General features: G+C 38.4%; 5 protein-coding genes across 5 annotated transcripts in view; 1 reads left to right on the top strand and 4 right to left on the bottom strand.

Annotated features, from left to right (window-relative positions):
• Positions 1 to 4,609, bottom strand: part of LOC101291867 — a 9,240-nt gene extending 4,631 nt beyond the window's left edge. Inside the window, exons 1-4 of the mRNA XM_004288597.1 lie at positions 4,481 to 4,609; positions 2,028 to 3,458; positions 1,424 to 1,431; positions 483 to 658 (exon numbers count right to left, since the gene is read on the bottom strand). Coding sequence (XP_004288645.1) covers positions 483 to 658; positions 1,424 to 1,431; positions 2,028 to 3,358 — 1,515 coding nt within the window. The 5' untranslated portion in view covers positions 3,359 to 3,458; positions 4,481 to 4,609. The remainder of the gene's footprint in view (positions 1 to 482; positions 659 to 1,423; positions 1,432 to 2,027; positions 3,459 to 4,480) is intronic.
• A 3,903-nt stretch (positions 4,610 to 8,512) lies between these two features.
• Positions 8,513 to 10,724, bottom strand: LOC101291571 (ankyrin repeat-containing protein P16F5.05c-like). The gene is made up of 7 exons (XM_004288596.1): positions 10,651 to 10,724; positions 10,488 to 10,561; positions 10,305 to 10,392; positions 9,702 to 9,766; positions 8,958 to 9,026; positions 8,841 to 8,890; positions 8,513 to 8,747 (listed from the first exon to the last, which is right to left on the bottom strand). The coding sequence occupies exons 2-7, from the start codon at positions 10,551 to 10,553 to the stop codon at positions 8,636 to 8,638; spliced, it is 450 nt and encodes a 149-aa protein (XP_004288644.1). The 5' UTR covers positions 10,554 to 10,561; positions 10,651 to 10,724; the 3' UTR covers positions 8,513 to 8,635.
• Positions 10,725 to 10,914: 190 nt separating this feature from the next.
• On the top strand, positions 10,915 to 12,916 carry LOC101291281 (ribosomal N-lysine methyltransferase 3-like). Its single transcript, XM_004288595.1, has 3 exons — positions 10,915 to 11,495; positions 11,583 to 11,832; positions 12,135 to 12,916. The coding sequence occupies exons 1-3, from the start codon at positions 10,915 to 10,917 to the stop codon at positions 12,801 to 12,803; spliced, it is 1,500 nt and encodes a 499-aa protein (XP_004288643.1). The 3' UTR covers positions 12,804 to 12,916.
• Positions 12,917 to 13,480: 564 nt separating this feature from the next.
• LOC101290990 (chloride channel protein CLC-c-like) lies at positions 13,481 to 18,047 on the bottom strand. The gene is made up of 8 exons (XM_004288594.1): positions 17,859 to 18,047; positions 17,551 to 17,776; positions 17,020 to 17,220; positions 16,730 to 16,907; positions 16,220 to 16,482; positions 15,402 to 15,671; positions 14,136 to 15,264; positions 13,481 to 13,982 (listed from the first exon to the last, which is right to left on the bottom strand). The coding sequence occupies exons 2-8, from the start codon at positions 17,763 to 17,765 to the stop codon at positions 13,890 to 13,892; spliced, it is 2,349 nt and encodes a 782-aa protein (XP_004288642.1). The 5' UTR covers positions 17,766 to 17,776; positions 17,859 to 18,047; the 3' UTR covers positions 13,481 to 13,889.
• A 6,034-nt stretch (positions 18,048 to 24,081) lies between these two features.
• LOC101290698 (ABC transporter D family member 1-like) overlaps positions 24,082 to 25,533 on the bottom strand; it is a 13,978-nt gene continuing 12,526 nt past the window's right edge. The window contains exons 22-25 of the mRNA XM_004288593.1: positions 25,359 to 25,522; positions 25,198 to 25,250; positions 24,998 to 25,076; positions 24,082 to 24,742 (exon numbers count right to left, since the gene is read on the bottom strand). Coding sequence (XP_004288641.1) covers positions 24,656 to 24,742; positions 24,998 to 25,076; positions 25,198 to 25,250; positions 25,359 to 25,522 — 383 coding nt within the window. The 3' untranslated portion in view covers positions 24,082 to 24,655. The remainder of the gene's footprint in view (positions 24,743 to 24,997; positions 25,077 to 25,197; positions 25,251 to 25,358; positions 25,523 to 25,533) is intronic.

Here is a 25,533-nt window from a genome sequence, read left to right as displayed (position 1 = left end):
GAGATGTGGAAGGCCCAAAGGCAACACACACACACACAAAAAATCAATAAAGGAAACAAAAGTCCCAATTGATCTGTTCCTAGCTCAAGCTTCTTCGCATGACATTGGTTTTTGTCAACATGTGACATTCATATGCGAAATTATTTGGTAGGTATGATTTGAAACAAGAACTATTATTACCCACAGACAAACACACACACACACACACGCTTGCACGACCAAGAAAAGCACATGACAGCTTTTGATTCTCATCTAATATGATATAGTGGTGAAACAAGTATTGCTACTATTTCAAATATCTAGACATGTGTTTACATTTGTATGAAGCAAAGGAATTTGCTCATTGACAAAAATCACAAACCAGAAATATGTCAAAAGATTTAGACACGAGAGGACAGGAACAGCAGAGTAAATAAACAGAGCCAAAATGCATGAGTAATTGCATTGCAAGTCAATTCTATACAAACAAACTGAGATCTTACTTGGCGATTTGTTGCTGTAACATGCTCAGAAGGTATCCGAATTTCGAGTGTTGGACCAGTAACAGAGGTTTCACCATTTTTTTCACCATGAGATGCTTCATGTTCTTTCCATAACTTTATCAATTCTTGCATGCATTCACCAACTTTATAAACGACAGAAGATATTTCAGATTTACCTGAAAATAGCAGTGTTAGCATATGGCATATGCAAGGAGCAAACCATGTAAACTAATACTGATGTAAAACATACGGCCAATTTGCACAACATGACAACATGATTCTGAGTATTTTCCCCAGACGGGTGCCTCATCAATAGATAGAAATAGGGGATTTCCCCTTCCTATTGATGCATTCCCTCTCTAACCCAACAGATGGCTAATCAATAACCAGTTTTTGCAAAACATGGAATGCTTATTTATGGGTATTTTGTGATTTGTCTGATCTATCACAAACCTACCAGAAATTTGCTTTGAATGCTTTTTACTTTCAGAATTCAGTGAAGAAAGGTGTCTCCCAAAAAAAAAAAGATGCCTGATGCCCAGGTTATGCTCTAATCCACTACCGCACAAACCATATTCCACCTATAAACTTTGACAAATCCCTTTTTTCCCCTCCAAAGGATGGCTTTCCATGAAATGCACATTCAAGAATCAGTGATAGCACATTTGCTTCCAGGAATAGTCTGGGGAAAATATATATATGTATAAAAAGAGGTAAGAGGACAGTGTAGAAATAAGATTTCTGTACTTTAGCTTCCCACTTTTATGCAATTGAGAGGAAGAACTAACAGTAGGCTACCTACTCTGTATTTGTAGTAAGTATGCATATATGCGTCAGAGTAGAGTGAAGAAAAAAAAAACAAGAGTAATTTCTGTTGAATTCTACAGTACTTCACAAAGAGACAATATCATCTTGCAAGAAAATAGAATGTAACAGCGCACCTTGGGATCTGCAAGATAGAAAACACAGATAATTAATTGTCTTATAGACCAAAGGAACTAGTTTCATGTACATCATGGCATGGATCATTATCAATTGATTTGAACATCAAACAGAGTGACAAATGAATTTTATTGAAAAAGTAAAAGTTAAAATAGCCAATTTTATTATTTAACTTCAACAATGAGTATACCTTTACAGAAAAGTATTCATTTTATTAAAAGCTCAGAAAACTTAAACTATCATGTCAGACTACAGAAAATTTACATAAGACTCATGATAACAAGGAAACTGTTTGCAGCAGCAAAAAAGTCTATAGCTTTTATCTACATTTTGCAACTAAACTTTAAAAAAAAAAACAATTTCAGTCAAGTAGAAAATTGTCATCAACATTACTCCAAATATATTACTGCCAAAAATTTGTTAATCTGTATCTACGCTAAAAGTTTCTATGAAAAATAAGCATTTTATCTTGTACAAAGAAAAAATCTATGTAAGAAAGCTGATTAAACTAGAACGATGCTTCTCAGAATGTGAAACTGAGAATTATGCAAAAACTGTTGCAATAAAAGATTCAAAAACAGAAAAGAGAAATAGTAAACACACCCTTCATTGTCTTGTGTATGTGATCTAAAACGCAGCTCCCGATTTGCCGGGGCAGCCCTTGACCGTTGCATCCTTTTACGCTGCTGAACCGCATAACTATAAACTTCCCTTTCTTTGTCTGTGGCTGCCTCACCATCTGCACATCCATCATCTAATTCTTTGTCATAAGTCCTCATGCGCTTTTCTGGTCTATCTCCCTCAGCATCAACATCTCTTTCTTTCCTCCTATCTCTTGATTCCCTATCAGCAGTTCTCCAGCTTTCAAAATCTTTCTGTTTCTTCTGCTCTGGTGGAAGTGTTTCATGCTCTGTCATTCTGATAGACCCATCCCCCACTTCCTTCTCCGTATTTGAACCATCTTTCTCTACTCCACTCCATGCATCTCTCTTGGTATGATCCCTTTCCCTCTCTTTTAGTATTTCCTTAGCTTTTGCAGTATCCCTCCGCTCTGGCTCCCACCTCTCTGAATCTCTTTCTTCCTTAGCTGAGTCTTTGAAATCACTACTGCTGTTAGCTACAAGCACATTGCTCCTACGGTCACTTCTTTCCTTATCCCTTTCTCCCCAATCCCGGTGCTTTAGGTCTTTCCTTTTTCTATCCTTGTCTTTGAACTTATCCTCACCTTTAGAATCATATCTGTTCTCCCCAACAGCCTCATGTGCCTCTACATGATCTCGCTCCTCAGTAGTGGGGGCTTCCTTTCCAACCTCAACATGGCTCTGTGAAGTATTGCGATGCCAGGTATCTGTACTTCCTGCAGGTGGATCGGAATATATTTTTCCTCTATGGTACTCTTTTGATTCTTTATAATTTAAGTGACTGCTTGCCACACCATAGCCTTCCGCTTTAAGGTCAGCCTTACCATCATTATAATTCTCCCTTTCAGATTTCACCTCCTTATTATCATCCCCTCTACTGTCATGTCTTACATCCTTTTCAACCTTCGCATTCGGAGTATCCCTTCTTACCTCACTGTATGGTTCCCTCGTCTCAGTCTTTTTGTCTCGGTTCTCAAACCGAAGATCTCGAGTCTCCTTGGAATCTCTGGACTCCAACTTGTTTTCAGAAGGAATAGGAGGATCTGCAGGCAAATCAATTGCAGCATATGGCCTTCGATATACTGGAAGCAGGGGAGATCTTCTGTCCGCATCACGGGATTCTGTACGAGGAATCTTCGCTAGTCGAGAATCTTGACCCATCTCATAGGGTTGATGATACTCATTTGAAACTGATGGCGGCAGCTTGGGGCATGCTCCTGAATCTTCGTGAGGGTACTTTGAAGAGGAAGAATGGCCACTCTCTTCATGAGATCTCTTTGGTGCACCACTCATGCTTAAGATCTTATAGTCTTATAAACCCAACCAGTATGCAACACAATAGCGGACAAAATAGAAGCTTCTCCTACCCCTCTTATGATTAGCTGACTGAAATCTGCATAAACAGGTGATGAAACTTTCTTGAGGCGAAAACATTCTCATATATACCCAAAGTATTAAAAATGCAAACATTACAGAACCCAGACAGCAAAAACATCTAACCATCAAACATTCCAAAGACATTCAGTGAGCCCAGGCAGCGAAAACGTGTTAAGTCGGCACTCCAAACAGATGTTCAGAAAAACTATGACAATAAAACTATCCAAAGACAATCAGACAGCAAAGATATGAAAACTCAACAGTCGAAATGGAAGAATCGTAACTAAAGCTCAAAACAACTATCGCCATAGACCTTTCCAAAAATTCATCAGCAAGCACATGTAAACTCGAAACTCTAAATAGCTTAACATAACTAATATAAGGAAATATTTATTACCATCAAAGTCTCCTTCAGAAGACGAAGAAACATTATGCATAGCATTTCAAAATCCCTCTCTGTCGTTTCATATTATTAATTTTTTTTTCTTTTCAGCAGGATAACCCATTTATCACAAAAAAGAATAATTCTATAAACAATAAAGTAAATGCAAAGAAACAATTTTTCTTCACAAACACAAAAGACGATATTCCAATTCACTTGAAAAATTTAAGAAAAGGGAAGACAAAGACCCAGCTTCAAAGAACAAATAGTACAAATCATAACCCAATTAACACATTCTCGAAAGCAAAGTAAAAATCCAATCTTTTACCCTCAATCCAGTCAAGTGAGACCAAGTAAAACCATGAACCATACATCTGAGTCCCATACCCCAAATGCGCCTTGTAATTAATCCAAGTCTCAGAATACAACACAAAACGAATAGAAAGAATCAAGCTTTGGCAATGGTGGAGTTTCTTACAATCCAAATAAGATCTCAATTGGGAAAAAGCCTTGTTAGATTAGATTAGCACAAACCCACAAAAGCTCAGCAACAAAAAAAGAATAAAGCTCAAATCTTTGAGACCTCCCAACAAAAATGGATGACAGTTAATTAAACCCTAGAAATCATAAGTGGTGAGGGGGATTCTCCATTTTACCTTAATTCCGACCAGACAGAAGCTTCATTGCTGTGTTTGGTTTGTTGTGGGGGATGAATATGATGGACCCTAATTCGGCTTCTCTTCTCTTGTTGTTTGTCAAATTCGTATTTAAACAGGGTTGCGTGTACTTGTGTCTGTCGATCAACTAGTAACTGTGACTGACGGCTGTGATATGTTTATCAGACCGTTTTCTTTGTGTGCTTCTTGTGGGGCCCACTTACTATTTCTCTGGACACGAGTCAGATTGGACACTAGTTTCTTTTACAACTCTCTTCTAGTAAAAACTGCATTTTCACCTATTAATTCGGTCTTTGGTTCCAAATTATCCAATGTAATTTTCTTTGTTAAGATGTAATGATGTATACTTAACCAACAACATTGAAATTATGAGTTCAAACATCCCACATATGAAATGTGTAATGATTAAGTCTAGTCTATTTACTCATTGTGTAGCAAAAGAAGATATAATGGCTTTTTCTAGCTTTTTCTGGCTTAAGCTTAATATCAATTCTATATCTTCCTAAAAAGAAATACCTAAACCGTGTGGAAATCAGAATTTGTTTAAGTTTGCATGCATGGCATCAGGTTACTATTCTTATACGAATCTTGATTAATAATTCTTGCTTATTTGTTTACTATTTATAGCGCACTCGTCAACGATATTAAATAAGGGAAAATCCTCATCAGCCTTAATTTCAGGGAATTTTTTCCCACTAACAAAGTCAGATTTGAGAATTCTCATCAACCCTATAGTTTAGCCAAATTTTTTCCCAACTGACATAATTTTTATTCTTTACTTAATTTTTCTTTCGACCGTAAACGTTAACCCGTTTCCCTATACTACCTTACCTTTTTTTCCTTTTTCCTCCTTCCTTCCTTCTTCCTCTCTCTCTCTCTCTCTCTCTACTCTCTCTCTACTACGTACTCTCACTACTACTACTACTACTACTTACTTACTTACTACTACTACTCTACTACTACTACGTACTACTACTACTACTACTACTACTACTTACTTACTTACTACTACTACTCGTACTACTCTACTCTACTTCTCTACTCTCTCTCTCTCTACTCTCTCTCTCTCTCTCTCTCTCTCTCTCTCTCTCTCTCTCTCTCTCTCTCTCTCTCTCTCTCTCTCTCTCTCTCTCTCTCTTCGGGAGCTGCTTCCGAATCCCGGCAGATGTCCAGTCGTCTTCCTCGCCGTCGTCGAGGTACCCAGGCCGTCGTAGTCGTCGTCCACCATGTCCTAGGTCGGCTTCTCCATCTTGATCTAGAATTGGTCCAAGCTCGCTAAACCACTACCACCGAATCACAACGATCCGACGACCAAGGACGACGGCGACTCATCCTCCACCGTTCCTCGATCTCATCAGCTGCCAACTCCATGACCTCAACTCGGTCGAATTACCGCCAAGTCCCACCGAGCTAAACCCACCCTCTCCAACCTCACCAAGCTCTCCTTTAGCCAGAACCTCTTCAAAGACGCCGCCGTCGAGCCAATCTCTGCCTGGATCGCGTTTTCAGGCCTCGAGCTTGGTACTCAATCAAATTTTGTATACAACTTTTTTTGTGTGTGTGAGATGAATTTGAAATTGAGTGATGGAATTGTGTGCAGGAATTGGTGCTGAGAGATAATATGCTGAAGAAGATACCTAAAATTGTTTTGTTTTAGTTTTATTGTGAGATTTTGATTAGGGATCTGTAGGTTTTCATTACGCTTATATTTTTGTTGTGAAATTGTTGTTTTGTTATGGTGATTTGGTTTGTTATGAGTTTCATATTAGGTGGATTTTCGAGTTGAGTAATTCAAGTGGTGTTTTGTTTGGATGAATGAATTATGAATCTGTGATTATGGATTAACGGTTCATTCCCTTGATTTGATTGCTAATTATTGAATTTGGATTTGGATTCAGGGTCATACTGGCCCCAATAGGTCTTTGAGAAACCAAATATTCCCCTTATATATCATCTTTCATGTATATTGCCCCCAATATGAGATCCTACTGACCCAAATAGGATATCCTATTGACCCCAATAGGTGGTCATACTGCCCTCAATATAGACTTGTTATAAGTGACTGAAGCACACAATTAAGTTTAAGGGTCCTACTGACCCCAATAGGTGGTCCTACTGACCCAAATAGGTGGTCATACTGCCCCTAGTAGAGACCTGTTATAAGTGACTGAAGCACAAGTTCAAGGGTTATACTGCCCCTAGTAGGAGGTCTTACTAACCTCAATAGGGACCTGTTATAAGTGACTGAAGCACACAGTTAAGTTCAACGGTCCTACTGGGGCAGTAAGAGGTCCTACTGACCCCAATTGACCCCCCGACGAACCCCCTGTTGCCGCCAGTAGACTCCCCTACTGCCCGCTACTGCCCCCAGTAGACCCCCGGACATACCCCATGCATATTGCCTCCAAAAGACCCCCATACTGCCCCCTAATATACCCCCGGACAGACCCCCCCTACTGCCCCCAATAGATCCCCTAGCTTTCGTCGGAGTCCGGTCAACAGTCGTTGGAGCCCGGTCAACAGTCGTCGGAGTCCGGTCAACGGCCCCCGGAGCCCAATCAATGTCATTGGTCGTGAGAATCCGGTCAGAGAAACTTTATTTTATAATACTCTTATAATGGTCTATTGTAGTTTATTTAATTCATTAAGAATATAATTGTCGTTTTACTGTTTAAGTTGGCTCTTGGGAATTTTAAAATCTGATTTTGTTAGTGGGAATAAAATTCTTAAAATTAGGGCTAGTGGGCATTGTCCCATTAAATAAAGATATCTTGATGTAATCTACAAATGGTGAATTTAAAGATATGGTCAAACTTTACAAATTATATTTCATCCATACAGTTGGCTTATAAAGATATACATTTACCTATAATTAATCTAGTAAACGTTTTATAGCACATTAGTATGCACGTTATGATTGAAATGACTAAAACTAAAAAAAATTAAAGTTTGAGTATTTTATAACTTTTCTAAATAAGGTAGTTACTCTTACATATTTCGATTATTGGACTTGGATAGCTAATTATGGTTGTCCAAGTTCGGTTACCAGGGACTCTAACGGACCAACTGTATTAATGATAAGCTACGTACATACATGTACGTCATACGACTCGTACTTAGATTTACAACTGTTACAACATGTTCTTGTCAATGTCCAAGGTCGGACTTGAGATGTGAAAACCTGAGGTAGAAAATAGTTCCGCAAATTACAAAATACATATAAAAACAGTAAATGCGCTCTCTTGAATATGAATCTAGGAAGTTTTATAATATCAGCCGAGTAGACTGTACGCCACAAATCTAGAAAGAAGAATAAAATTAGGGTTTTAATGAAAATTATATATACCTACTTATATATAAAAAAAACTTTGGTGCCCCCGATTTTTTGGTGCTCGAGTGAGTCGAGTCTAATGCCATCCTTGTTTATTACCTTGCTACATTATGTTCAACCAACACTTGCTATATAAAAGAAAAAAGAAATTCTCAGTTTTCCTTCTCCCTAAGAAATTCAGTGAATTAACCAGTTCCGCAGAAGTCTATCTACGGTGCAAACGCCCGGTTCATGTATATCTGGCTAAGAAAATCGGCTACCCATATAGCCTACATTGATGAGCGAGCAACGCACCACAGCTTCAACTGCAGCTGTGCCCCAAAGTCAAGGGGTAGCCGGCTAGCCCTAAATTTCTGCGATGTCTCCAGAACCATGTTAAAACTACCAACCATAAGCCAAAGAGAGGGTACTCTTATAGCTACTTTTCCTCCGAAAACGCAAACCCAAACGCAGCCTTAGAGTGCAGATGCCTCGGTAAGTCCCAGGTTATGTTGTGTGTTCACCTACACTGGATTACACAAACAAGAAAATTACTTTGCTTAATATTATAGCCATGGAGCCCTTCTACATCACTTTCCTTAAGGAAAACAACATGGTGTTTCTTCCACATCACTGAAGCAGTACTCATTCCAAAAGCTTTATCAATAAACTGACTAACATCATCGTTTCAGCAAATAATTAGAAATAGCAATCTTATAATTTTATAACCAAAAGTTTCACATTACAAGCTTGCAATAAGGGGAAAAAAGGATGACACATATGGGACGGTCTCTTAATCAACATTTCATTAGAGCTGCAATGCATTAGGACACTCTGATGCCAGTAAGCTCTAGTTGGGCCACTGATTCATTAATGGCATCAATAACATCCATTTTTTGCCCACTCACAGCTTCATCAATTGGACTCTTCTCATAGCTGGAGATAACCACCACAGTTTATAATAAGAAAAGGTACACAAATCTTTATTTCAAAAAAGACGGGCTTTAGTTAACAGGTAACAATGCTTACCTGTTCAGGACACCTACAGTAGCTCCTGCCAAGATCAATTTCTTAACCACCTGCAACAGCAAAGACCTTCGATAAAGAACTAAATTAAGTATGCTGTTTCCAGCAAACAAATATTACCTCAATATGTCCATTCAGGCAGGCCCAATGTAGGGGTGTATTCATCTCCACATTTGTAGCATTCAGATCCTTACACAAAGTCCCACAAAATTATGATAAGGTAGCAATAATAATAACTCAGAACTAAGAGTTAGAAACCTTTCATCATTTGAAAGAATTCAAAAGAATACAGATAAACCTATCTAAATTTTAATTTTCAAGATACAAACAAAACAGGACAATTATAACTTTTAACAGACTAGTTTTTTTTCTTTTACTATCCTAACTGCTTATTTGTTGACCAAAGGAGAAATGTTCATTGATATCAACGTCTCATCGATATCGATGAACATTTCTTCTTTATTGTTCATCGATAAAAAAGATCGGTTATGATAACAAAGTCTCAAACATATATGAAAGACACACTAAATTTTCTGATTAGCATTCTTCAAGCATAAGCAATATGAGTTTATATTTTAAAATGAATTCTTAGTGATGAATCCTCAGTGTTCAGCTTTAGTATGAAAGAAATATATCCATCAAGGGTTGTCATAGTTTGTTGCCCAAGTCAATAAAGTAATCAATTGACATCCTAACATATGAAAGCAAAAATGTTCTTCATAGTGTGTTACTAAATTGATTACATGTCATCCAACAAACATAAACACCACATAAATAGTTAACCATTCAATAAACTAATATCATCAGTTCAATCAATCAGAAACTGTCAAATTAGAAGAACAAAATGTAAGGCATACACCTTACCACTCCTCTACTGATAAGATACTCCACAACATCGAGATGACCATTAGCACAAGCCATGTGTAGTGCTGCAATCAAATGTCAATGTAACTGGGTCAAACACAGTCAAACAGATAACTTTGTATAATGTCAACAAAAAGGTATATTATTCATCATCAAATACTCTTTTGAAGGACAATGAACAAGAAATACATATTACCATCTGAATCTTTAGACTCTTAACACATAAAAAAGACTCACATGTCAAGACGTATGTATTTGCGCATGCAGAAATAACTACATGTTATGTTGTTTCTATGCACACATATTATAATGGACAAAGAAGCCGCTTAATGTAAACACAATGGAAGACCATAGGAAGAAAACTAACAGTCATATATAAGAATACCTTGTACAAAGTAGCAACAGACATCAAGGAGCCACATACACTAACATCTGTTTATACACATAATCATGATTCCAAAGTGTTTGAAACAGCTTGAGCTAAATTTGTTCGAAGTATAACAAATTCAACATTGATTATTCGAAACGTTGTTCATAAGATCATCCCAGTTGAATCCAAAGTCACATGAAATAAAGTAGTTGAGCAAAATGAGATTATATAACCTGTTCGGCCCTGGGAATCCTTGGAATCAAGAGAAACACCTTGGGATACTAAGGACGTAATATCTTCCATATCATCATATCTTGCGGCCTGCCACATTACCAAAAAAGAAAAAGTAAATTCTTCAAGTCAATAAAAACAATTGAATGGTTCAAAACACCAATTTGAAGTCTGAAAAAGGGTACCTCCAGCAAGGCATCAACTTTATCCTCCGACGACATGGTTCCGAGAGAAGAATCCTCAACTCCCATTTGGCACCCTGAAATAAACAACCCAGAAAAAATGAAGGGGTTTGGTTCCAAGCTGCATACTTTGAAAGGTTAAGAATTGAAAAAGCAAAATCAAAACCTGAATTGAACCCAGAAGCTGAGATAGAATCGAAGAGGAGAAACAAGCATTCAAAACCCAAAGTCACTCGAGAAGAAGATGGTTCAGTTCAGGATGGTCTTTACTGCTTAAGAAGAAGAGGGTTCAGTTCAAAACGCACCGTTTTCTTTTTCCCGGCACGTGTCTCTCACGTGACACACGGCTCCGATGTACGAAATTACCTTTCTGACCCCAGCTCTCTAGGTTTACTTGATTTTGAAACTTGGGAGGGAAGGAGAGATGGAAATGGCGGCGCGGCGGGTGAGGGCGTTCAAGCGGTGGATGAAGCAGGAAGGGATCGAGTGCAGCGACGCCTTGGAGTTAACCGTATCCGCCGCCCAAGGCCTCTCCATCACAGCCCTCGCTGAACTCCACGTCGGCGACGCCGTGGCCAGAATCCCCAAGGCCGCGTGCCTCACCGTCGTCACCACCTCCGCACGTGACATGATCGACGCCGCAGGCCTCGACGGAAGCCTGGGCCTCGCGGTGGCGATCATGCACGAGCGGAGCCTCGGCGAGCAGTCGCCGTGGGCGCCGTACCTGGCGGTGTTGCCGGAGCGAGAGGCGATTCCGTTGGTGTGGACGGCGGAGGAGGCGGAGGAGCTGCTGAGAGGGACGGAGCTGCAGCAGACGGTAAAGGAAGACAGGACAGTGATGCTGGAGGACTGGAAAGAGAGCATTGAGCCTTTGCGTGATCACATTGGGACTCGATTTGAGAGGTTTTTCGGGTTTGAGGACTACTTGGCGGCAAGAACGCTCATTGCTTCCAGGTCTTTCCAGGTAGATGATCACCACCACGGAGTCGGGATGGTTCCTTTGGCTGACATGTAAGCTGTAGTTTGCTTAATTTCAGATATGATGAATGATGATGTTTAGTTATTGCTGTTAATTCATTGATTAGTTGGTTGGTTCAGATTTAATCACAAAACAGGAGCTGAGGATGTGCACTTGAACACCTCTGCGTCTAGTGAAGACAGTGAATCCGAGGAGGCCGAGAGTGGTAGCGAAGACGGCAACGAATCTACTACTAGCACAACTTCCAGTGTTGGTCATACTACTGGTGCTAGTACTACTGATGATGTAGCTTCTGGTGCTAGTGATGATGACGGTGACGATGATGATTTGGAGATGGTTATGGTTAAAGATGTCAAAGCCGGAGCTGAGGTTAGTCATTAGCACTTTTGAATGCCTATCTATATGAAGGAACATTGCATGCCTCTCTCTTGAGCAGAATGCAAAATAAAATTTCAATTTTCATGCTATATGAGAAATGCATATATATACTATTTGCCACCTAGATTTTCGTTTTACACTGTACGGTGTAGTGCAGTAGTATAAACATTAAACTATCTGGAACTAATGACATGTGTGAAATCCATAGTCTAGACACAACTCACAGATGAAGCTTTATATGAAATGCTCTTTCTCTGAAACTACTTTTATTTACCATTGTCTTATGTTATCAGGTCTTCAATACATACGGTTTATTGGGCAATGCTGCACTTCTTCATAGATACGGATTTACAGAGCCAGATAATCCATTTGACATTGTCAATATTGACTTGGAACTTGTACTTCAGTGGGGTGCATCTTTGTTTTCTGGCCAGCATCGTAGAGCGAGGCTATCTTTGTGGAGAAGATTAGGATACTCCGGATGCGCCAGCCACAACTCAGAATATTTTGAGATTTTGTTTAATGGGGAACCTCCAAATGAGCTGCTGCTTCTGTTGTACATTATGTTGTTACAACAGGATGCATATGATAAGATTGATCTGGCTCTAGCAACTGCAGGAAATTCCAATGGGCACATGGACGGCATTTTATCAGATAAAAGTGAAAAATTGTCCGACATAACTGCTGAGTTCAGTGAAGCCGTGTTGCTGACAAATACTATTTGTAATGCTCTCTTGTCCCTTGCAGATATGCGGGAGAGTTTGTATGGTAAAAATTCAATTGAAGATGACATTGAAGCACTGAAAAGGTTTTGTAGTATAAAAGAGAAAAAGTTGCACCATTCGTTGATGCTTCGTATCAGTGAGAGGAAAATTATTCAGAAATTCAGAACATTTGCCTCTTCCAGTTCCCAAGTTAGAACTGGTGAAGCCTCTCCGAGAAAGAAGTTGAAACGAAAATGAAAGACAGGACACTTGTTACAGTATTATCCACGTCATTTCTTCTTTGCATTATGCAATTTCCTCTCCCCAAGTCAACGAATGGAATACACAATGCTTTTGTGCTGCTATAAAAGTGACATTTTTGGTGAGACTATAATGAAGCGAATAGTGGAATGTCCGCATTGTGTGCTCTCAAACCTGATAATTGCAAGTTTTTGGCATGTCCAGCAGCTCATTCTGCTTTTCCGCAAGTAAACCTTTGTTTTTTTTTTTCCTTTTAACAGATTCACTTTTTAGCATTGTTTTATCTGGTCTAACCGGGAAGCAATTGTGGGATAAGCTTCTAAGGAAAAGGATATTCGTCATTGAAGTTCGCTAATTTGCTGTCTTTATCAAGTTTTTCCTCCGTTATGAGTGTCAGAACTCAGAAGTTTCGATAGATTGTTGCTGGATATCGTATAAGGCTTCTGCAGCTAATGAGATTTTTATTTCCGAGAGGTTTCAGGAGCAGTGCGTGCCTTCACAGATGTCCATATTGCTCCTTTGTGTTTACCAGCTGCCGGTAGAAAAGAGAACAGGTGTAAGAGTGGTGTATCAGGAATTTAGGATAGGAAATAACTGTATGCTTGCACAATTGCCCCTCCGATAATGGAAGGCTTAAAGTGCAATGGAGAACTTTTGAGGCAATAGCATCAGTTACATATCCAATGAAAGAGATCATATATCTTATTCTGTTCTTTTCAAGTGTACAAAACATTGCCTATACAAGAAGGAAGGCATACACGATAGTGTATATGGCTACGCATCCATTCTATTCTACATGGCAAGTCTTAAAATAATAAATAGTTACAAAGTTCTTGTGATCTTTATACATCCGTGAACATCAACATACAACAGACACGAGCGAGTTAGGTAATCCTCAGATTATTCCCCAGGTCATAACTATCGATTTTCTTCGAACAAAACCTCGCCCATTTCTACACCTCCATAGGTTCCAATAGTCCAAACACAGGACATAATCAACCGACGAACAAGATAGCATTAAACAGATCAATGGACCTATTGCACCATCAAAATTTTGTTGAAGTAAATCAACCCCAACTTGATCTAGTTGTTGTGAGGCTTGATGTTAGGGTAGAGTCCCAAAATGTGCTCTGGCATGAAGTCATGCCGAGTCAGAATTCCTACAATTGGAGATCTCTGCAATGTCCAAACAAAAACAAAAACTATCTTAGATCTGTGCTTGCAGAGTTTGATGAGCATCAAAACTTACTGAACTTTAGAAACAATGTAAGAATGGATTTGGAGACAAAGGAAATCAACTCAATATATCAAGAGTGAGGAGGAACTTACCCCTTGGCTCTTTGGTACCAAACATAAGTGCCTGAGACCAAGTTGTCGAAACAGAATAGCAGCTTTCGCTAGTGACATTGTCTCAACCACAGTGTATGGGGATGCATTTGTAATAGGATGGAGGTCAACATACATTTCCATCTCTTCCTCTTCTATATCAAGATCTTCTACTTTGAGTCCCTTTCCTGATCCAGCCTTAGCAAAATCAAATGGACCAAATCTGCGTAAGATCTCTTCTCCATGAAGAATCCTCTCCTTTGAAAAGACCTTACCATTGAGCAAAGTAAGTAAATGGGACCTTAAAACAAGACCACACAACTCTGGAGTGTCTGAGAAAGGTGGTTCATCAATCACTGGGAATCCATTATGCCCTGTAGTCCTCAGAGCATGCATAATATAGCCTACCTTCTCAACACCGGAAAAGGTAACCAATGGACCTGAAACAACATCACTTGTGACCAAATCCTTCATGTAAGGTTCTGCATGAGCCTCCAAATAAGGCAATCCCTTTATCTTAACTATTTGGTCATAAATTCCCTTGTTGAAGTTATCAGCCACAGTTTTTGAAATAAGCAGTACCAACATCACCAGTGGAAGCAACAGCAAGTCATTGGTCAGTTCAAGCAATATGATACATAGGGAAACTGTCATCCGCATAGTGCCACCAAGTAACGAGGCAGCTCCAAGTAGAGCAAAGAGGCCTGTGTCGAGACTGGATATTGATTCAAACAACCTGCCAACAAGACGACCATAGCAAGCTCCGGCTAGTATGACGGGGATGAAAAGCCCAGAGGGAATAGCAATGCCATATGTAATTATTCCAAGGATGAAAACAGCAGAAAAGAAGATGAAAAGAGAGTATATGTGGAATTCTTTTGTTGTATCAGTGCTAAATAGATTACGAATAGCATCATCGTTAGTGTTCAGAAAGAGGGAGGCAATGTCATTGTAATAGCCTGTTGGGCAGTTGAAGCTTATATAGTTGCCAGCTTTACCAACAGTAGGACAACTGACAGTCGCATCAGTGGGGCATGCAATGCACGTTGAAAACCATGGCAAGCCATAAGAAACGGATGACGTCAATAGGGCAATGGTGATAACAAGCAAGATTTTTGGAGCTGTACCCTTTCTGCAGATTAAGAAAAACCAGAGAAGTTCAACAGAAATGGGAAATAAACAATAATTGTTATTATTTCAGCAACAAATATAGTAGTGTTATAAAGTTGCAGATGTCAGAAGACTCAGAACTGAGCTATGAGAACTTACTCATGAATGATGCTGTAAGTTCGGATGACCTTGTCAACAAGATAGTTGTATATGCTTCCAAAAATACCTCCAAAAACACCAAGAAGTAATACCGCTAGTATATCCGGAGCGCTATATGTTGCATCAGCTGCACTGACGTCGTACATAATCAGACCGCCTTGCCCAAATAGGCCACAGTCTCCTGTAGCACAGTACTGTATGAAACCTCTCAGTACTATTGCGACTACTGCTGTTGTGAAAAATGTTCTCCAAAGAAGTGCACTCCGCCACCTGAAAAATGTCAGTAAGGAGAACACACAATTCAGAACCACAATGTTCGCAAACTTGAAGATATGTTTCACCCAAAACTAATACTTTGCATAGTTATAGTACCCAGAATCACGAAAAATCATCTCTGCTGTTCATTTTTTAAATCCTTCACATTTTTATGTACCATAATGTGTTCAGAATAACCATCACTTCTACCACTTGTGTAAGATATATACCAACTTGAAGAGACTAAATTAGTACAGAGTTTATATTTCTATAAGGCTTGCAAAATTTAAGATTGTAGAAGAGAGAATGCAAAAGTGATGTGAACAAAGCATCGTTATTGAAGCATGGATATCATTGTAAAACTATACTTATTGAGTTATGAAAGTTTAGGGGGGTTGACTAGTTGGTATGGGCCAACTCAATGCAATTGCAAAGTTTAACCCATTTCTTGCACCATTGTTAGATTCCTATCCTAAGCATCTCCACTCTTCTGTTTTTCAGCTGTTTTCTAGTTCATTTATTCTCTATTTTTTTTTCTTATTCTTACGAGAGACTGAGAGTACCATGAAGCAGCTTCTTCAAGGGCAAAGAGAACACCGCCAACTGGAGCACGAAAGGCAGCAGCCACACCAGCTGCAGCACCACATGTGATCAAGTCTCGTCGGTCACGATCATTTTTGAAGTATCTTAGCCACGACCAGGTCAAATGATACTTGCGAGAACCTCCCTGCCCAAGCAAAGAGGCTATGCAAGCACCTGTATGTACCATGGGGCCTTCTTTACCAACCACAAATCCGGCAGAAACACCAAGAATGGAACCAAAAATCTGCAACAACCCAGAATGATGTCAGATAGAAACTTAAAGAACTGTGCTTCATCTTTATCAAAGAAATTTCAGTCAAGTATATTGAGAACTCGGATTATCTCTAACACAAACTTATGAGAGCATAGTTCAGCTGTAAAAGTACATCAAAAGAGCAATCATATTAAAGGAAAAATGTTGCAATAATTTTCATCTGATTTTCCTGCAGGCAAATGTGTCTACATGTTTCAACAAATCAACATATTTATACCTTCACAAAAAGGGTGCTTGGAGCCAGTATGGAATATGCATCTATTCCATTTAGATAAGCTTTGACCTCCGGAATACCAGAACCTGCTGCTGCTGGAGCAATGAAAGCACAAAGAGCTGCAGCAGCTGTTGCTAGACCTACATTCATGGAAGCATATACTGCAAAAGCCTTGTAATATCTGCACAGAAACCAATCTAACATCACATTCATATTGATATAACCAAAAGATTGCATAAAAAGGATGAACACGTAACAGATAAACTAGGTAGAAAACTTGAAACAATGCTTACTCTTCCTTTGCCATGAAACTGCTGGTCAACAGCAACTTGTATCCAGCAATATTCTCGACAGCAATATTATTGAAGAAGCCAACTAGGCCAGTTGCAAGCCCAATGACAAGTGCCAATGCCCACTTTAGCACCACATACTTAAGAATTCGACTCTTCTTGGCTGACCTCCAATCCTGCTTAAATAGATCGTTTTCAAAAATCCTGCAATGTGCTTAAACAACTCAGCAAGAACCCAACATTCTGAGAAGAATGTCCTTCTACAAATTTCTCAAGTGCCCAAAAGGATCACATGTCAGCCCAAAATTAATGTTACTCATTGTCAGGTAGGAAATGAAGACAACATAGCTGAGATCCAATCACAAAATTCACACATATATGGCAACTATTCAAACCAAATCTTGGGTTTGGGAGCAAGCTTAGATCGAGACAAGACAACTCAATGAATTAGAGGAACAAAGATCACAATACAAATGAATGAAATGGTTCCAAACAACAAAGGAATTGTCATCCAAAAGCAACTAAAGTGCTTACTCATAGTCAAGGCTCTCAATGGGGCAGACATTGGAACCAACGATGGCTATCTGAGATGTTGTGTTGGTGATCCTTCTGGTCAGAAGCGGTTCCTTGTAGCTGTGTGTCCTACTGTTCTCATTATTCTCACCCTCCTTATTCTCCAACAAATCAAAGTTCTGAATGTCAGCAATACCAACACGGACTTGGTTGCTGCTCTCCTTTTCTGGATCCATCAATCAAGCTCCTGCAACCATTCAAGATAACACCTTTTAAAGCAACTAAGATGCTGACATGATACCCAGAAAAAAACATCAAGTACTACTTACAGTTTGATCCAAATTAATGCACAAGCTTTGAGTCAACGATCGAGCTTCAAGTGTTATGGAGACCATGTTTGAGTTTGGCGACAGCTTGCCATAATTATTTGCTGAAAATGGAACTGGACTTTTCCGAGGTACTAGATTTAGATTTCCTACACACTACAGTGTTTTTGTCCGATGTAACAGTGCGAGTCGTCACGTTGTCAATAATGTTCATGATGATGGTAATGGTGTATAGTATTATCCTATTCTATCGAAAATTCTTCCCTCCATGGCCTGACGTGGCCAATGCACAACCATTCGCTGTTAATTGACTTTGTCTGTTACGTTTCATCTCAGAATCAAGTGCAAGGTAAAAAGAAAAAAAAAAATACTGAAGGTGAAATTGAAGGAGATGCTTTCTGGGTTTCTGCTTGGGATAGATCTGGACTTTTTTGCTACAACCGTCAAAACCATCTATCACTCTTCCGGGAAGGTTTGCCTTGAAGAGAGAGCCTATGCCCTAAAAGGGATCTGAATGAGACTGAGGGCTATTGTTGGTCGATTAAGGTTTCGATTTGTTGGTCTTGTTGTGGTAGCAGCTGTGAGGAAGTGTGTTTTACCTTCACTGTTAACAGGTCTAGGTAAGTATCGGAAGACTTGGTTGCTTTGGATGCTTCTTGTTGATCAAGTCGTCGCCTTCAGTTCTTGGAGCAAGACTAGCTGGGCAAAGACGCAGGTGTAGAAGGCGGCGGACATGGGGCGGATGACGATAAATTCGACCAAAATCATGTTTGAAACTGTTAGAGCGTGGATGCACGCGCCGTTAAAAGAAAGTTAGTGAGAGTTCAGAGACGGCGGGAGCTTCTATCTTTTTGCATTTTATTCGTCCAAAAAAAAAAAAATAATTGGTATCGATGCAGTGGCAGGAATAGGTCTTGGGTCACAGTCATACACACCCAACAACTACAGCCTCTTACCCGTGCATCTGCACGGGGATCCAAAAATTAGAAGAAAGTGTACTCGAACTGTTCCACTTTACGTGGGATGAATATGTTAATCTTATTTTTTTATAAATAACTGCATCTTAAAAGGTGGGATAAAACTATCACATACTTTTTTTCTCTCCTTATTTCAATGGTGTTTTACGGTTAAACTCATAATAACTATTATTTTTATTGTTTGAGAATTTTCTGCTACTTTGGTTTTTTGGCCAATTGAAAAAAAGGGCTTCATCAAGACATTAAAGCCACGCCTGACTTTCTAATAGTAAAGATAAGCATATACATGAGGTCATGAAGATGAATGTGAAAAATTGTCTGCAGAGGCATTTGTATTCAGGCAAGGACACTCCACATGTTTCTTCTTGTTCATCCTTCTAGTCTTTATAGTTCATAAACCTGGTGTGAACAAGTAGCAGTCTATATTCTTAGCCATGAACTTAATAAAAATCAAAATAGAGACCCTACTAGGTTTCATCTATGATTATTATTGAAGCAACAGTTGGCATGTGCATTCATATAAGTGATATAACCCCAAACCAATGAGAATCCCAAGCTGCATTAATTGCAAGTACTACGTTTTATAATAATACATTGGCACATTGGGTTGCCAACTTATGAGTGTCCAACTAGTCGACGTTACTCCAACGTCATTTTCTCCTGTAGGTAATATGATATGTGAAAGCAATTGCAATTAAAATTGAATTTACTATATACTATTTCCCCCTCAACTATGAATCGTTCCTTAATTGACTGTTCATATGAACAGTGCAACTCGGAGCCAAGCCGTCTGAGTGTGAAAGAGGGGTCCGGCTCCTCTAAAGTTAACAAATGGTAAAGTTATACCTAATCCTATAATAGTAAGATGCACTACATTTGTGAATCTTGGAGAAGAAATTGGCAACATGAACCAATCAGGTTCTACACTTTTGTCTAAACCAAATCTTGGTTTTGACATAGAATGTGATATGCATACATGTAAAATATAAAGTCTAGTTTAACTATGAAACTCTATAGATGACCTACTTCTTTTATTCTACCATTTGAGCCATTACAATTTTCTTTCAATTGTGCCATTCAACTCCGAGTCCTGTCCAAACTTATATATGGGTATTGAGTAAAGGAACGTGGTAGAAGTTTCGGTTAAAATGGACAAAATCAACTTATCAACAAGACGAGGATTAAATTGGCTTGTCCACTTGATGATCGTAGCGGATTAGGCGTGAAAAATGTCGGAGTTCTCCCGACGGGATGGATGGCTTGGTTAGGTTGTTTGATGGGTTTGGACAATCGATTGTTTTGGCTTCTAGTTTATTGAGTTTCATAAGTGGTCTTTAGACCCAAAGCGTATTAGGATTGTGTTGTTAGTTTCTTTTTTCATATTTCCTTACAAGTTTTTAGTTATAGGTTGTCCGCCTTTTCAGACTTTAACTTTTTACACTTTTTTTTTTTAAATGGCACTTTGAGCTTGTATTTAATGTTTTGCTCCTACTTGACAAGACATAATATCGGTTTTATAAACTAATAAAGATTATGTATTTAAAAGAAAAAACTAATAAAGATTATCCATTATTTCTTTTTCTTATGTAGCCCAGAGTACGTATGGGTGATATAACCCCTCCGGTGCAAAATTGTAATATTTCTAATTCTATAGATAATAATTGCGAGTCACCTAGCTAGACAAGGTGATCTGCCTTTCAACAAAAAATAGATTATCCGTTATTTCAAAAAAAAATATTTCTCTCATAATTTACCAAACATGAGATTGCTTTTAAAGTTTTTTTTTTTTTTTTCTCATGACACTTTTAAAAATCAAGTCAGTCTGAATTGGATTAAAAATTCAATTGTTAATAATATGTTAGATGATACATGCAGGAGAATTACGGTAGTGAATAATAGTGAATTACGGCAACATCATGGTGGATCACTTCCATCATAACCTACCTGATGTGGGCGTTCTAGTGCCGAAACTATCTGAAGAAACGAGCCAAGAAGGTGGATGAATGGTCTGGTGGAGATGATTGTAAGGATCATGAAGGGAACCTGCTTAGGCTTCAGGGATTTTGGTGACATGTTAAGGAAGGCACCAACAAGTACTGTATAGGGTTTAGCATCAGATCGGAATTAAGAAAGAAAAGAGTTGTTATTTAGGGTTTATTAGCATGGGAATTAAGAAAAGAAAGGAGTTAATGTAGTGGCGTGGCATGAGAATGTTTACTCCTCAATCATTATGAATTAGCCTTCCCACACGTGCTCGCGCGTGTACGGAAATACGTTTTTTGTCAGTTTAATAATTATTGTGAAATTTTTGTTAGTTTAATCAATTATTGTGCGGTTTTCACCGACAACAACTTTACGAAATTCAAATAAAAATGACATAATTGAGTGAGATTGTAATAGAAAACGAAGTGAATCCCACATCTAAATTTCATTTTAAAAGAAAGCTGGACAATAATCAAAGGGTCCGGAAGGGTCCGGTTCAAGGACCATCATATTTTACACAAGTTTTTACATAACTTTTGAGCCGTTAGATTTTAAAACATTTAACAGTCTAGATTAATTATGATTATGATGTCAACATACACAAGATGACGTGGCAAATGACGTGAAATTAGACTCATTTAAATCAAATCACATATAGAAATCAAAACAAATATGAATTTAAAAAGGAACGTTAATCAAACATGAATAGAAAAAAAAAAAAAAAAAAAAAAAAACAGAAGAACAAAAGCTTGAACGAAGAAGTGAAGGAGGCCGCCATCTCTCCAAAAAGAACATCATCCTCTTATTTAAAATGATTGTTTCTTGGTAAGACGAATTTCAGAAGTTGATTGATCAAGAATCAACTAACAATGGGAAAAGCAACATATATGAAATAAATTTGAACTAAACTGATAATGGATACCAAACTGGATATGATGACCCCTTGATAGATAAAGTTGGCTTGTTAGAAAATACTAGACATTTCAATCATTAATTCTTGTTTGCAAAAAGAAGGCATGATCAGAATATACATTGCTAAATCATTGATAAAGGTTTTGAATTATAGAAAGCTATGAGGTACGATCACATCATGTTGTACGCATAAGAACCCTAAAATTAGTTTCTTAAATCAATTAGAATTCTATATTGATAATGAATGAGAGTACATTGGTAATGAACAATCAATATGAAAGAAAAGCCGATTCCACTTTGTTCATCTCGTGACTGAACAAAGAGCAAATATAGAAATTCTAGCTTTTGTTTTATTTTAACAAGATCACTTTTCTTCTTTTATAAGCATTGTTTTTAGAGGCTCCTCTCTCTAATGTATCTGTAATTTTCTTCTCAAAAAAATAAAAATACATGTCATAAGTTGAACATCAAACAATACAATAAGAAACATGAGAACATGATATTGTTTTTAGATATGTAAGTTGAACCCATAAATTTGATCAAAAGGGAATTAATTGTGAACATGTACATATTCAACATCAATTACTCTAAGTGAATGAAGTCATAATATCAGCTCTGTGCCATCAACCTCATCAAGACGAAAAAATTGTTTTTAAAATGCAATTGACATTGATCAACATAAAAAATATTCCTCTCATTAATATTATTATCATTATTTTTGTTGTTGTTTTTTTCAGAATGCAATTTTCTCTTTTCCAAAATGAAGAGGATTGCCTAGTACCGTTTGGTCTAGTGGATTAAGTCTCTCCTTATAAATGAGATGTCGTGAGTTCGACTCACAGTATTGTAGCACATTAATTGTGTATTTGATAATAAAAAAAAATGTATAGCATTAACTAAAAAAACTGAGTAGGATAACATAGTTTGGTGATATTCTCTTAAGTCTAAATAAAAGGGTTATATGTATATAGGTTGCAATTATGTTCTGAGCGTTCGTCTAATGCCTCTTTTGGTTGGCTTTATTTTTGGCGGATGGAGTTTGGAAGGAGAGAAAGAATAGAGTTTGGGAAGATATGAAGAGACATGCTGAGTGATGATGGTGAACCTTTGGAAGTTTGGGAGGACTTGTATCGACGGAGCAATGCTGAACTGCTTGCATGTTCACTTGTTCAGCTGCTATTGAGTTTGCTTCGGAGTCAGCATCTGATTGCTTGGTAGCAGATCAAGCCTTCTGTTAGTACCTCTTTGTTAGGCAGACTATATAAACATAGGCATATTGGTTTGGCAGCAGGTCGAATTCTAGGTCTCAAGGTTGGTCGTGTTCAGAGACAAGCAAATACTGCAGCACATATGATGGCTCATCATGCTTTGAGGAGTGTTCTAGTCATGAAGTGAATGTTTCTTCCAACTAAATTGTACAACTCTCTCAATTTCTGAATTTAAGGATTTGTAACTGTGGTACTTGCCTCCTAATTAATCATAATAGGCCTTTATTCAGATACCTAAACTCCTCGGATGAATCAACAGTGGTGTGAAGATTAAACAATCTCAATTCTCAACAACTCAGTAACCCTTGTCCTTGCAACAGAACTAAGATCTGTAAAATGCGCCCACTTGAAGTGCCTCCGTCAAAATCTTTATTTCTTCCTCCTCATCATCACCATCACCATCACCATTTTGGGTCTACAGAGCTTCCAAATTTTAGAAACCGAAAACTCAGTCACCAATGCCGACACCCTTATAATCTTCTTAACCAAAAGAGACATGGTTAGATCATTCTCATAGCCCTCTCACATAGGCTCAAGGATCCCTAGCAACCAAAGAAACCAAACCCAATTCCACAAATCTTGATATGATTTCATCAGTTAGAAAAGCTTTAGTAGCTGTAGGACAGATAATGCTTCAACGGCATAGGAAATCCAGACCGGCTCAGAGAATCACAGATCCTTGGACCTCTCGTTTCGCCAACAAAGTCATCCTTGATGATATCTCATTCATTCCCTGCTTCAATCTACAAAGAAAGCAACTTTCTCAGTACCAAAACTGCGGCTTACCCTTGGTGGTTAGCTACAAGCATATAACACAAATCTTTTGTACCCAAGTCTGTTTCAACCATCTTCTGCTCCCTTTTTGCCTTTCAGTTAATTAGCTCACCAAAGACCAAAAGAAACCTGGAGTTAACTGGTTAGCCTACTCCTGCAGCATGACATTAATCAAATTACTAATGTATGCTCAACTCACAAACTCAACTGTCGCGCTGAATCAGCTTAAACAGAAAAGAAAAAGTTTCCTAAACCCTACAGCAATTCATAAAACAAGGTACGTAAGTAAATGAAAAATTATACATTAAAATAGAGCTCACTGGAAAGAATGGATTCTTCTATCATTATTATTGAAGCAACAATGCGTGTGAGCATTCATATAACCCCAAAACATGAGAATCCTAGGTTGCAGGCGCTTCGCTATATAACATTGGGGTGTGAACTTACCAAGGGGGCATGTCAGGATACAGCTTGCACAGAAATGCCCAGTAACCTACACCATTTTATCTTTTTCTATATTGGAGTCTAAATATTATAACTATACTGTGAATTCTTACAACCCAAAATGCTGGGAAAATTGGGGGAACTGTACATATTGTATATCCTTCGCCTAAAGACTAAAGAGATTGTTACACAATCGTATGCTCCAATCTTATGGTCTGCAATTCGTGTGCGCTACACAGAATGACATGATCACCTTTTTCCTTCTTAGGCTGCCTGTCATCTATGAGCAACATAACACAGCTTCCTCTATGATAAATGTCCCTGGATATAGAAACCAGCCTTTTCTTGCCTTCTACAGTGACTTGTATGATAAAAAGCAAGTCCGCTAAAATGGACTGTCACACAGTATACAGATAAGCTACACATCCCAGCATGTTCTTGCTCATTGCTTTATTGATCGGAGCTCCCAGTTACCCTCACCATCAATAAGCCGTAATTCCAGGGAATGGAATGGTATTAGAGCAGGACGCTGACAACATACAAAAGAAGAAATATTTGTAACTCGATAGACATAAAAATGGGGTAAAATATAGACTGCAGAAACAATCATGGCATAAAAACAAAGATAAGACTAAACATCTAGAAGATATAGAGATTCCATCAATTGCTCTTGGCATTCAAAGCTCCACAATAAGATAAACAAAGATAGATGACGTCGTATAAGTTCATTCAAAGCACAACAAAATTCTGAATGTGCAGCTCACATAGTTATGGCATTACTTACTTGTGAGGAGGTAACAACTGTGATACCCATGTCATTTGCAAGCCGATAAAGTTGTTCTTCAACATCAACACTTGTAGCACTACCATTTGTTCAACAAAAAGGAAAAGGAAATGAGAAAACCAATAATGAAAGATACGATAGCCGACAGACATGTAAATAGAGTAAAAGGAAAAGAAAAAAAGAGGAGCTATGGCACGTACTTGGTGCATTCATCAAGGATGGCAAATTTAGGTTTGTGAAAAAATAAACGTGCCTGATAAAACATTAAGTATGATATCAGACGAGAAAACAAGGAAATCCTTGAAATAGCAGAAACAGTCCTTCTCAAGCAAAAAAAATTGAAGATACTACATTTGCATACCATGCCTAGTCTCTGCTGTTCTCCAAGAGAGAGAGTGTCCTCCCAATTGAGATTAGCATCCCAGCCACCATCCTCCCTTTCCAAAAGATAACTTAATCGGACATTCTCCAGAATAGTTCTCAAACGCATGTCCAGAATGGTGGTGCTGTCGGCAAATTCTCCACCTGAGTTTGAA

Source organism: Fragaria vesca, linkage group LG1 (assembly GCF_000184155.1).
Source record: "Fragaria vesca subsp. vesca linkage group LG1, FraVesHawaii_1.0, whole genome shotgun sequence".
Taxonomy (NCBI): domain Eukaryota; kingdom Viridiplantae; phylum Streptophyta; class Magnoliopsida; order Rosales; family Rosaceae; genus Fragaria; species Fragaria vesca.
Note: the sequence above shows the minus strand (reverse complement) of the source record. Positions and strands in the feature narration are given on the sequence as shown.

Excerpts from the sequence above, each read along its gene's own strand:
- LOC101291571 (XM_004288596.1), bottom strand. The coding sequence starts at position 10,553 with ATGGGAGTTGAGGATTCTTCTCTCGGAACCATGTCGTCGGAGGATAAA. Across the intron at positions 9,767-10,304 it reads GGATTCCCAGGGCCGAACAG|CACTACACATGGCTTGTGCT; the intron begins GTTATATAATCT and ends ATTTGATTGCAG. Across the intron at positions 9,027-9,701 it reads ATCTTATCAGTAGAGGAGTG|GATCTGAATGCTACAAATGT; the intron begins GTAAGGTGTATG and ends ACTTTGTGTAAG.
- LOC101291281 (XM_004288595.1), top strand. The coding sequence starts at position 10,915 with ATGGCGGCGCGGCGGGTGAGGGCGTTCAAGCGGTGGATGAAGCAGGAA. Across the intron at positions 11,496-11,582 it reads ATGGTTCCTTTGGCTGACAT|ATTTAATCACAAAACAGGAG; the intron begins GTAAGCTGTAGT and ends TGGTTGGTTCAG. Across the intron at positions 11,833-12,134 it reads ATGTCAAAGCCGGAGCTGAG|GTCTTCAATACATACGGTTT; the intron begins GTTAGTCATTAG and ends TTATGTTATCAG.
- LOC101290990 (XM_004288594.1), bottom strand. The coding sequence starts at position 17,765 with ATGGATCCAGAAAAGGAGAGCAGCAACCAAGTCCGTGTTGGTATTGCT. Across the intron at positions 16,483-16,729 it reads CAAGCACCCTTTTTGTGAAG|ATTTTTGGTTCCATTCTTGG; the intron begins GTATAAATATGT and ends GGGTTGTTGCAG. Across the intron at positions 15,265-15,401 it reads ACTTACAGCATCATTCATGA|AAAGGGTACAGCTCCAAAAA; the intron begins GTAAGTTCTCAT and ends CTTAATCTGCAG.